Source organism: Prunus avium, chromosome 8 (assembly GCF_965620075.1).
Source record: "Prunus avium chromosome 8, drPruAviu1.hap1.1, whole genome shotgun sequence".
Lineage (NCBI taxonomy): Eukaryota > Viridiplantae > Streptophyta > Magnoliopsida > Rosales > Rosaceae > Prunus > Prunus avium.
This window is the reverse complement of record NC_142291.1, coordinates 38,942,887-38,954,965: the sequence shown is the minus strand read 5'-3', so window position 1 is coordinate 38,954,965 and position 12,079 is coordinate 38,942,887. Positions and strand designations below refer to the sequence as shown.

The 12,079-nt window shown below is 36.7% G+C and overlaps 2 protein-coding genes across 4 annotated transcripts; one reads left to right on the top strand and one right to left on the bottom strand.

Annotated features, from left to right (window-relative positions):
- Positions 1 to 4,837: 4,837 nt before the first annotated feature.
- Positions 4,838 to 8,407, bottom strand: LOC110749817 (uncharacterized). 3 transcript variants are annotated; one of them, XM_021950006.2, is made up of 8 exons: positions 7,964 to 8,404; positions 7,094 to 7,531; positions 6,811 to 6,876; positions 6,531 to 6,677; positions 6,285 to 6,350; positions 5,700 to 5,765; positions 5,361 to 5,420; positions 4,838 to 5,212 (listed from the first exon to the last, which is right to left on the bottom strand). In XM_021950006.2, the coding sequence occupies exons 2-8, from the start codon at positions 7,502 to 7,504 to the stop codon at positions 5,054 to 5,056; spliced, it is 975 nt and encodes a 324-aa protein (XP_021805698.2). In that variant the 5' UTR covers positions 7,505 to 7,531; positions 7,964 to 8,404; the 3' UTR covers positions 4,838 to 5,053. The 3 variants fall into 3 exon arrangements, with proteins under 3 accessions (XP_021805698.2, XP_021805700.2, XP_088101475.1); XM_021950008.2 differs by having other exon boundaries at positions 6,811 to 6,873; positions 7,964 to 8,403; XM_088245349.1 differs by lacking the exon at positions 5,700 to 5,765 and having other exon boundaries at positions 7,964 to 8,407.
- A 248-nt stretch (positions 8,408 to 8,655) lies between these two features.
- Positions 8,656 to 11,905, top strand: LOC110749819 (R3H domain protein). The gene is made up of 7 exons (XM_021950010.2): positions 8,656 to 8,947; positions 9,266 to 9,336; positions 10,167 to 10,275; positions 10,478 to 10,560; positions 10,865 to 11,023; positions 11,207 to 11,308; positions 11,499 to 11,905. Exons 1-7 carry the CDS (start codon positions 8,875 to 8,877, stop codon positions 11,649 to 11,651), a joined length of 750 nt encoding a protein of 249 aa, XP_021805702.2. The 5' UTR covers positions 8,656 to 8,874; the 3' UTR covers positions 11,652 to 11,905.
- Positions 11,906 to 12,079: the final 174 nt, after the last annotated feature.

Below are 12,079 nucleotides of genomic sequence, written 5' to 3'. Positions count from 1 at the left end.
AGTTTAATATATAATATTACAAAGAGCTAATAAATTGATGGCTTCCATTGATTCTCTTTGGGGATTTTGATTCATAGAACCTTCTACTTATGCTTATGATGGTGGAACATAACTGTTTTCTTTTTATAGGTAAAAATGTAAGGTCTAAATGAGAGTGAACAGCTTTGGTGCTATGTGTGAACAACAGATCATTGGCAATGACATGCATTTGAACGATTTTTCTTTTTTTTTTTCTTTTTTTTTTTTAATACCAAAAAGAAAAGAAACATCATTCAAATGCATGCATGCCAAAGATATAAATGATTTGTCTAATCATAAGAGTATATAAGATAGGGTTGCTTTGCTAGCTTGGTTTCCACTAAGAGAAACTGAAAATGATTTGGTGTGGAATTTTTGGGTTATGTCATGCTTGATTACTACATTATGTATAACAGTTAAGATCACTCGAAATTAATTAGTATATAAATCATGCGCCACCTTAACGAGAAAAACTTGATTGTACTCGTGGTACGAATTATGCCTATCTTAATTTGTACGCAAGTTCACATGAAAAGAGAGACGGATTCGGTTGTCCTAACTATCACTCCGCCGGAAGATACAAGTGTTTCTCTGCATTATCGCATCTAAGGTCAATCGACACCTAAGGGTAGTGAACAGTTGTACTAATTAGATTTCACATCAAAAATCACGCGGGGATGGGATGAACTTGGAAAAAGCAAGCTTGTTAATCATCATGGATGAGAAATCTTCTGCTTTAGCTCCATTTACATCCCATCGGAGAGGGTCGATCGATTGTCTTAACATAAAAACAAGTTGCTTATGACTTTCTTTCAATAATTTGTGCTACCTACCAGTGCCAAGAAAGAAACAAAAAAAGTAAATGATTAAATGGCGGTTGATCGAGTCGAGATGGAATTGAAAATGGCCTACGTATCTGCAAACTATTTGGCCGCGGGCAGTGGCTGGCTCCTACCACCACCAAACATGACCACCTTGGTCAAAATACTAAAAACAGAACGGATAAAAAGGAATGTCATGATGAACGTCAAATAAAACTTCATTTGTAAATTGTACCCTACCCTTTGCATTATTAGTTATTTTCTTTGGGCGGTGAAAAATTGAAATTCTATATGCCACTGGGTTTGGACCACATGATCGTAGACCTCAAGGTAAAAAAGGGGGGCATCAAGAAAGACATGCAAGTTTGTTAGGTATTTATGTCATGAACCTTTATTTTGAAGGACCACTTTTTGCTGGCAACTACGGGTTTGCCTTTGACTTTATGCCCCTTCTTTTAGCCATTCCTCCAATTTAGGACCAGATACCCTTCATATATATGCCTGAAAATTGAAACTAGTGTACCTAAAAATTACTCTTTCAATCGATTAGATCGAGGTTTGATGGGTTTTGCATTTGCAAATTGCAATATAGTAACTTGGGAGTAATGCTGACTCCGGTTTTGGGCCAGTGGGTTAAGACTAGACAGACTAGACTAGAGCTGTGAATTGATGGAAGTGCACAAAACCTTATCAAGTGAAGAAAGAGTCCAAAAGGTACAGTACAGCCCACTGTTCTTCCCACAGGTTGGGTTTGGATAAACATAAATAAACCAATCAGGATTAAGATTTGATTGTATTGGACTTACTAATTTTCAAGAGTTTAGTCGTGGGTCCCAAGAAGAAAACCAACAAAATCATAGGACCCCACCCCACCCCACCCCAAGGATAAAGAAACAAGTTAATAAAACTTTTTTTTTTGTATACGTGGTTAGTTGTATACGCTGAAAAAAAGGTGGCTGCATTGCATGAGGCTGCCGCTGATCACTGTAGCTGAAGCTGCTAATATGGGACCCCCCACAGTTTTGATGACGACCTTGGCGTCGTAGGTTGTGTTGCTTTGACTGTAGTTTTGTTGTTTCTCCTTCACATGTAAAGTGTAATTATTGATCAAGCTTCTTTGTGTAATGATAAGACCTAGTTTTGTCTGTTTCATAGTTGTAGAATGATGAGGGGAGGACGGCTCCTTTTTCTGCTGACTTGGTGGATGGATCATGGAGGAGGAGGTTATCTTTTTGGATTGCCAATGGGCTTTGCTGCTGATTCTTTCTTGGAAGAACAGTGATTCTCTTAAGCCATTCATTTTTATGGGTTTGCTTTCGACGCCAAGCAGCTAGCCTAGCAGAAAGAATTGACCAATGGTTTTAATAGCTAGCATACTGTCATGAACAGCTTTGTATGCTTAAACTTATCTAATAATTTTCTTATCTTTGATTGTGGTGCAGATTGGAAGATCTTATTTTACTTCCAAACTAAGGAATTTATCCAAAATTTTAGGTTGTTGCTATTGCATGTTAGTACTTTAAGCATTATCAACTAAAACACACACACACACACTAACATGCGAAAGCCATATGAACAACACAAAAGTCTTCTACCTTCTTCAAGCTCCATATCACACTCTCTCTAAATGAGGTATGAGAACTGAATGTGTATAACTACTTATGCTAAGTGAATTCTTCCCATCAACAAATTCAATCAGGACTCTACTTCATCGCCAAGCAAACTGGATAGATTCCTTATCACATACCAAAACAGCAGCTGGACATATCCCATATTTAATCTCAAATACTATGTGTTATAGTTTCAACCTAAATGCTCAGGTGTGTCTAGTCCCAATAAGGCTTACATTGCAGTCATATCGACCCCATTGACATAGTCATAGACATATATATTGTATAAGTAATAAAATAATATTCTTGCGTTGCTCTTCATCTGGCTTACATTTTGGTTGCATGCAGTATTAGAAAGTTTTAAAGGCTGTTATTAATTTTGAAAACACAGGCACAGAAACATAAGTACATAAATTAATTCAACACAAAAAGTCACCATGAAATCATTTCCTTTTCATTCATTTCTAGTGGGAAAATGTCAGCTTCTTCTGCTATCAAACAAGTCGTGGTTGTTGACAATATCTCCTTGTATTTGTTCAATGAACTACTTTTATTCTAGCTAGCTAGTGATGAAGTGTTCAAAGTTTAGTATCGGCTTGTGGTTGCAGGTGTTTATACTTTATAGTGCTAGCTAGGTTTTGGAATATCCGGTGAGTTTTACCTTTTACCTGTATATTTGGTATCGGCATGTGGTTGCAGGTGTTTATACTTTATAGTGCTAGCTAGGTTTTGGAATATCCGGTGAGTTTTACCTTTTACCTGTATATTTGGCATTTCTGAATTTGGAACTACGTACTTGTCAAAAATATGTTCCAAACTTTCCACCTCCTTGTTGTTACTTGCATAGGGGCAGATCCACATAAAGGCAAGAGGGATTAATATATTGACCCTTGCAAGCCCAGAATCCATCATTGGAGGCGAATATGTTGACCCTTGTAAATTGTCCACAAACAGCTTGATGAAATGCTACAAAGGGCGTTCCTGACATCAAAAGAACAACGTTGTACAGATTACCTTTACTTTCATTTATTTTTATATTCCTCAATTTACTTAAGTTTCCAATGTAAATAAGGAATTACCCCCCATTTGGATTCAAATAAAAATACTAGAAAATCAAGTTCCCACCAAATCAAAATATGAAAAATCGGTTTTAGTGCAAAATACAATTTAGGCTAAAAATGATGGCTCATTAAGTCAATATATACTTCATACTAAAATCCCATAAAATCAAGTTTTCTTATTTGATGTGTAAGGAATAAAAGCCGCCAAAAATTATATTGAAAAAATGATTATTTTGAAAAACCATTTTTCACACTTAACCAATATTTTTACATAAAACAATTTTTTATGTATGATATGAATGCATGAAGGGACCTAAGATTAATCTAGGTGAAAAAACCTTAGATGTTCAATCCACAAAGAGTTTTACAAGAATAACCTAACTCTTATGTATTGAAGAAATATTTGCTTGAATAAGCTCCCCCTAAGACAGTACTTATGATGGTCCAAAGTTTGAGAGTTAAGAGCCCAAAATCAAAACGACAACAAACCTCAAAAATGACGTAAATGCCTAAAATGAGTAGGATTGTGCTAATATATGCCAGCTCTTACGTCGAATAGGACGAGACGCCTTGGGAGGCGAAGATGATTACGCTAAGTTTTTGGTTTATTATCACATTCTTAGAGATATTTTTGATTTATTGCAGTGTGTGTCTATTTTTTGAAGTTGATGCAGTTCTCTTTGATAATGAATATGAGTATTTTGTATGGTTTTATCTATTAACTATGAATTAGAATATTATCGTTTCATTTCGATGGGTCTATTTTGTATAGATTTTTTTTTAACCTTTTACACGTTGACCTCGGGAATGAAAATTCCTGGATCCGCAATTGTTGCATTGCACAGTAATTCCAATGGTTTGCATTACTAAAGGTGCGAAGGCTTCTCTGGACAAAGTACTGGCTGAAAACGCTGAGGTAGAAGAAGGCATATTGTCACCTTCTTCCATGCTACCCCCTATTGTAGCAGATTCATCCTTGGATCTTCAGAAGCCTCATAATCCCGGTAGACTCGGACCCCTTAATCACGAAAAATAATTACAAACTCAATGTAAATTTATTTCTCATTTACTAATTATTTTGTGGTATAGATGTGATTTTTCTTTTCTTTTGCTTATGAATGAACTGCAAAGGAACAAAAGAGAGAAGAAAGTTTGCCTCCCTAGCATTCGTGTACATCACCCACACTCAGTGGGCTTGCCAATCCAATCTAGCTTTTCACATGTAGTAACAATTCATTGAACATAGAAATGATTGTTTTCAAAGTCAATTGTGCGCTTTTCCATTCAGCATATCTACAACTAGAGAGAGAGAAAAAAAAAAAGTAAATTTGGTTTTGAGAAATACACAGTTTTCTTGCACTAATAAATTAATAATTAAACGTGTTGACCATCGAAGACGAGACACTCTGAATAACCAACCAGACCACTGAGTTTGATCACCCTAAGTAACTATCTAGTGAGAAACCATGAACAAAAGTTAATAGTTAACAACAATTCTGCATGATATTTATGGATATGAGAGCAAGTATATCTATCTAATAACTCAAGCTAATGGTTCAGAGTAATCCATTGGCAGCAGCAAAAGATCCTTGTTCTCCAACAGCTGACTTGCTGCCATTGGATTTGTCTCCAGCAATTTTCCCATCATCTCTTCAAGAGGTTCATTCAGCATCTTCTGGTGGCAAAAGTAGTGACCATATCCCTGCAAAACATAAATGAATTATAAATCTCCCTTGCATAATATGAAAGACAAGAAGGCACCCTCATCATGGGGCTCAACTTTGGGCAAGTTAACCATTACAAGATGATTTTGCCTAACTCATAACTCAGCATAGATGAATTATATATACCTCGCGGAAAATGATAGGTTCAGTAATTGTTTCACCTCCCAATCTGCTTCTACATAAATCCTGCACAGATGAGTTCTTTTCTATTTTAACTTCATCAACATATAGATATAACTATTTCTCAAATGAAAAATAAAATGTGCACGTAGAATCTTAACTCATTGATGTAAGAATAACAATATTCTAAAACAATCTGCTAAAGGATATTCACAATGCAACACTTCAAATTGTGGTTAAGAGAAGGTGCTTTTTTGTGTTGGTTTATGCATGTTTATCTGCGAGTGCATATACAAAATCATGCAAAAACCTGTAGAGTCACACAGCATAAACAGACAGATTTACCTTTATTTGAAGCTGCAAAAACTTGATATGGTCAATTACATCATCCACCACAAATGACTGACCACCCTACACATTCAAAATAACCAGTCATGTATAGATGGACATCTGACCACATTCTCCAGATAAAATAATTTTGCCACATATTAGCATTGAACCTCCATATGGTACTGGACATCAGAATCTGAGGCAGCATTTTCATAAATATGTGACAATTATTGAATCTTATACGCACTCCCATTTCAGGAGGAAGACACGATTTGTTTTGTAAGTCTACTCTGTATAGCCTAGACTTGATCTTTACCGATAAGCTTAGTATGTCAGTGAATGTATTACACATCAAACTCTAATTATTCTGACCCAAAAAATCAAACTCTAATTATTTTTATAGACAGACTCGACTGCATTTGTTTATTAAGTTGCCTGTTCTCTTTGTCGTTTGATGACAAACTATTACGGTTGGGGTCATCCAAGTGAGAAAATACAAACATAAAACAATATTCGTTGACAAGTCATTAAGAAAACCCTCTTCAGCGGAGCTAGTACAGGAGCAACTCCATGCATTCTTTCTCAATATACACACATTACCTCTGTGGATATTGGAAGCAGTTCTCGCAATGCATCAAGTCTTTCAGCAATTCGCATCCTGCGACTCTGAATTAATAAGAGACCAGTTTTAGAAACTAAACATATCCAAGAAAATCCATCTACACCAATTTACAAACATCATAACTCGAGGTGAACAGAACAAGTAATGGTGTTGTCTGTCATTTGAATGGAAAATGGCATGAATCTTGACCAGTTCAGTTTATCTAGTCAAAGAATTTGGCTTACACGATCAGTTAGAGCAGCTCTCTGTGTCGAAATGTGGCGATGTGGTTGGGAATGAAAATCAGGTAAAGCACTTCTTGCTCTTGGATCAACTTGAGAAACACCATCCTTTTTATCCCCATATAAATTATCTGTCCTTGAAGTATGATACTGTACGAAGTATATCGCACAGCATTATCATGATAAAGTTCTCAAAATTGAAAAACATTATAGTTGAAATGATTGCTTGACGCAATTGCAGCTGAATGTGAAATTAATGAAAGTTGTTAAAAAATAACTTAACCTTGTCGTGAAATTGATGTTGTGCATTCACAAGTTCGTCATTCACTGGCCTCAGACATCTCACCTGCTCGGAAAATTCAATGAAGGACCACAACAAGAGGAGTTGGATGAACATATATACATATGACCACTAGGACAATTAATGCTGCAAAATGCCCATTCTAGAGACAATCAGACAGGAAAGTTCTAACCATAAGTATCAAGAAAGGAAAGGAAGAGCTTCAAACCAAAAACATTTCCAATTTATTATCTTAATGTACAGGGGATAATTTCAGGAATGTTACCTTCCAATCGTCCATGTCCATAGAGAAATCAGTTAGTTTAGAACCGCAAGCATTTCCCAGACTGCTGTACAACACATGTCTTTGAAATTCAGAGACCCCACCGACATCATCTGTGCCAGAAACAGATAAAGGAATGCTTTCTAATATATCTTCACAAGGATCCTTCGGGAGAAATGTTGAACTTTCTGCTAGAAACTCAACACAATTGAGAGAATTGAGAGATGGCTTTGGTTTTTCAGTCCACCAAGGTGAAAAAAGATCATCAGTTTGGTATGCAGTCCCTTCAGTTGCCATGCTAACTTGTTGGCTTGGATCATCTCCAGTTGCCTGAGAGACATCAATGGCAGCATCCCCACAAAAATCCAACGGCACCAATTGCATCGGGTCGGTGAGGCTACTCTGTCCTTCCATACGAACCAGAGGCAAAACACTTTCAGCCTTAACAAAACACAAACAAAGAGACGGCATTAACTACCATTATATAATATAATACCATCCAAATGATATTCTCATGAGCTTCACTAACATAACATTAGAAGAATGACATGAAATTCCAATTAGAAGCTAGTAACACAAGTAAGTGACAAACAAATATTAGGGTGGCAAAAGGCCTAATCTAATTGGGATGCTCTCAGATTCTGGGTTTAAAACCCATTTTCATGCTAACAACCCTCCAAATTGTCAACCCAAGATAATAAATAAGCCAAGCTAGTACTTAGTACCAAGAAACAATCAGTATTATAGTATCAACTACAAGCAATTGATGTTCATCAAAATAATGCAAAAAAGGAAAAATATTTGACATTTATGACAGAATCAACAAGGAGGACAAGAAGAAATGAGATGGGTTTTTTCTAAGACAAACATTACCTTTATGTGACAAGAGCAAGCGAGAGAACGGCTTGCAGATGAAGAGGGTGAGCTCGTAGTTAGGGTTTCGCCAGAGAGAAAGAGAATATGCCGCCGGTGAGTTATTCGCGCGGTTTTGCCTGCATTATGTTGGTGTACTGCACTGCAGTGGTACGTACATGCGAGCTTTTTCAGAGGAGTGCAGGTCAGCACGTGAAAAACCTATAGTACCCTTGTAGTCTTTAGTTAATGGCTAATGACCTTTTTCTTTTTGTGGTGAAATGGCTAATGACTTTTAATGGAGAAAGACGCCAGCAGCAGCTAGGCCCAAACCAAATAATAGATCGGGAAAGTTAACAAACTTAACCACCGGAGAAAGACGCCAGCCCAAACCAACACAAAACAAACACTAGAGTTGAGAGGGCTAAGCAGAAAACTAAGCAGCAAAACAAGGGGAGCCATCTGAGCAGAGCAGCAGGCCGAAACTCTAACCAACCAACTAAGCCACAGCAGGCCGGAGGTCCAGAACCCAAATGAACCAAAACTCCAACCAACCAACACCATTCATATGTGCTACTAGGATTACCCGTCTGTCTTTCTTCGAACCACGTGGTTGATTGGGTCATGTGCCACGTGTCCACAGTCCCAAACTCACAGGACCAAGTAAAATGGTTTTCCGTGTGGCATCAAACGTTGCTACATAAGTATATTCCACTGTCGTCTCTCCCTCTCTTCCGTATTTCTAAGGCCTTGTTTGGTTGGGTTGCCCCTCGTTTCTCATTGCCTTTCACAAAAGAGTTTCGGCCTTGCTCTCTCTCTTATCTGTTCCTCAAAACCCATTAGCGCAGAAAACACCCGCGAACCCAGAAGAAGAAGAAGAAGAAGAAGATTCAAAGCCATAGGCTTTAGATCCGCTCTGTATCCAATCAATCATGGCGACTCCTGAAATTCTTAACAGAGAAGACGGCCTTTTCCTCTCCTCTCCTCTCCTGGAACCTCGAAATGGTACCTCTCTCTCTCTCTCTCTCTTCTTTTTTATCCAATGGATTTATAGCTCATGATATAGAATAAAGTCTTGTAAAGTTGTAGACTTGGACTTTTTGGTGATTAGTGTGGAGTGAAACACCGTCTGTGGATTTTGGGTATTGATGGGATTTTGATTCTATTCTCTGCATTTTATGTTTATTTTGAATAAATGACCCAGATCATGTACTGATGTCTTCTGTCAAGTTTACTGTTAGTCGTTTTTTAATTTGTAAATCTATTTGTGATGCCCCTGTTACTGCTAGAATTTCTCCATTTAAAAGTGGTGTTTTTGGGCAGGAGAGAGTGACAAATCTCGTGGCATGTCAATTGAGAAGAAGATTGAGTTTCTTGAGAGCTTGGCTGGAACGGTACCATTGTGATTTGTTTTGATTTAGAAAGGATTGTGATTGTTGTATAATAAAAATTGATTTGAAAAACGGACTTACAGTTTTGACGTCATTTGTTCCGACTCAATTTAGATCAACAGTTAGTGTTAATGTTAAGTCAATTGCAAATCTGTTGTGTTTTTTTGCCTATTTTATGAACTTTACTCACATGGTAATATTGAATCTTGCTTTCTCTTTGTATAGTTCATGGATAAGATAGAACTAGTGAACCTAATTGATATATTTTATGATTTAAAGGGGTAGCAATACTCTTTTTACTTAATTGAAACTACATTTTAGCATTTGGTGTCTCTCCGCAATGGTTATTCAAATAGCAAATTACCACTAACAGTAGCATACAGCTTTAATAAGCTTTATGCTAATTGAATAACCAAAATGGTTATTTTAGTTACATAAAAGACTTGTACTATTTGGTGGAGCTAGAACAAGTTGCCAAATTGGCATATTAATTACAGATATGCTCGTTTTGGTGAATATGTGTCAAGTTTGTCGTGTTTCTCTATCAATGGAAATTTTGTGTTTCCAATAAAAAGATCTAGTGAAATTCCAATAATTATAAATTAGCTCTAGTGAGCCGAAAAAGATTGTATAACTGGACAAGTTGGAAATATTATGTTTCATTTAGAGTTACAGTTCATCATTAGGATTTTGGTACGATCATTTATTTTGTCACAATAGATTGCATTAATCCTTCCAAAAAAGTATGAGCTTGAAGAGTGACTAGTCTTCTACTAAAATGAGAAATTATTTTCTGTATTTGATTCATGTTATGACTTTTTTTGCTTTGGCAGGTAAGCAACAGACGGTCTCGAAGATGGATAAACGATCGTCTTTTGATGGAACTTGTTCCTCGTCTAAATGCAGAAGAAATTAGAGGCTTGTTTGCTCCACCACCTTGGGGTACTCATTTGGCTAAAAGAAATATCTCTTGATATAACTGTTTGATGCATTGCTCACCCATTAGTACTTCTATTTTTACCATATATTGTTGAAAGTTTCTGTGATTATTGAACTCACCCGCATTTACTCTGCAGTGGTCTATTTATGGTTATTTCTGTTTAGAAAATCTCATATCAACATTGGGTTTGGTTTGAATGTACAGGTGATGATGTACCGCTGTCACCATTTTGCATGACTAATGTACGAGAGTGGGACACATTTAGGAATATAGACATGGACAAACAGGTCCTTCGGCCACTCTCATTCACTGAAAACTTGTTTCAATCTTTTAATTCCTTGCAATCCGATGATTTAAGATGCTATGAAGTTATTACTAGAATTAAATTCATTTATTTGAGTAGCCATATGAAGGCCCAACCTTTAGAGTTGCATTTAAATTGTCTTGATACCATTAAGGTAGCTGATTATGTGCCCTTTTGAAATTATTGATTTATCAATCAGTATGTGTATCCGTGTGTGTGGGTATGGTTCATTTTTAGATGTTACCTGGTTGCATGCCCTGACTCTAGCCTTTATTTCGTTTTGACAGGCTAATATCATTGGTTCCTCAATAAGCTCCTGTGCAAAGAATAAGGGTCCTGTTGATGCTGATAAAATGGCTGTGTTAAATGCATGGCGAAGGATTGATTCTCGAACAAGACAGGCACTTCGTCGTAGCGTTGTTTCAGAGCTTATTGAGTGCTATGAGGTGAATGCAATTCTTTATGTTGTTTGTTGGTTTCCTTTATTGGTATAGACAGGTTTTGGCATCACATTTCCATCTTCACCATCTTTGGCATGCATGTTTCCATGTTCATCTTTCTTTAAATCAAATTGTAACCCAACATAATCTTTTATTGTCATTGAGTAGAAAATTTCTTTTTCGTCTCAGGAGCGCATAAGGGCTTTTGTGAGAGAGACTGAAGATGGAGATGGTCTCATCCTGCAGGTTCAAGATCCTTTCCGTCGATTGTTGCTCCATGGTGTTTGTGAGGTACATTTTCTCACTTATCATTCATGATGCATTTAAAATTATCGCACATTGGGATTACTCGGTTTGCATGGCATCAGTCGCCACCTAAAAGAAATAGTACCTGATACTAGAAGGTGGTAAAATTGTTACTCAATTCTTATCAGAGCTTTCTTGGAAGTAATCTAATATGCACAAACTGGTTTTTGAACAGTTCTACAACTTGGTGTCGGTGACGGTTACTGAATCAGAGAATGGGGAGGCAATTAAGGTGACAAAGATAACAAAGAAAAAGGGGCGTTCAATTGAACTTCCAAATATCACTCTATCCCATTTCTTGAAGATGTCCAAGCAAGGAATGTGGTGATTCCATTTCCATTTGGTTAACTTAAAATGTATAATAAAAGCTGGGCGTGCTGTGGTGTCAGTAACCTTGTGTGTTAGCAGCATGATGTAAATTATCAAGTCACTTTGCCCTGATTATTAGCTCCTGTAAATTATCTAGGTTTGTTTTCCGTGAAAAGATTTTCTAAATGTACTATATCCGTCAGTCAACGAATGAAGTTGATTGTAAATTTAGGACATGTGATTATAATTTACAAATTTGTTTTTCTTCAGAAATTATTATTGGCATTCCTCAAGAAGGAAAGGGTAAATGAAAGTACTCTCATAAGCCATTACTCCAATGAAAGTATTATAAAATCAAAAAATAAATGCACTATTTTCGGCAGACTACAGCAGTAAAGATTAAAAATGGAAATAGCAACACTTTTATTTGGACGAGTGGTTTTTGAA

Coding starts and splice junctions, on each gene's coding strand:
- LOC110749817 (XM_021950006.2), bottom strand. CDS start 7,504: ATGGAAGGACAGAGTAGCCTCACCGACCCGATGCAATTGGTGCCGTTG. Junction 6,678..6,810: donor AACATCAATTTCACGACAAG/GTTAAGTTATTT, acceptor TACTTCGTACAG/TATCATACTTCAAGGACAGA. Junction 5,213..5,360: donor AACCTATCATTTTCCGCGAG/GTATATATAATT, acceptor TATGTTTTGCAG/GGATATGGTCACTACTTTTG.
- LOC110749819 (XM_021950010.2), top strand. CDS start 8,875: ATGGCGACTCCTGAAATTCTTAACAGAGAAGACGGCCTTTTCCTCTCC. Junction 8,948..9,265: donor TCTCCTGGAACCTCGAAATG/GTACCTCTCTCT, acceptor GTTTTTGGGCAG/GAGAGAGTGACAAATCTCGT. Junction 11,024..11,206: donor AGCTTATTGAGTGCTATGAG/GTGAATGCAATT, acceptor TTTTCGTCTCAG/GAGCGCATAAGGGCTTTTGT.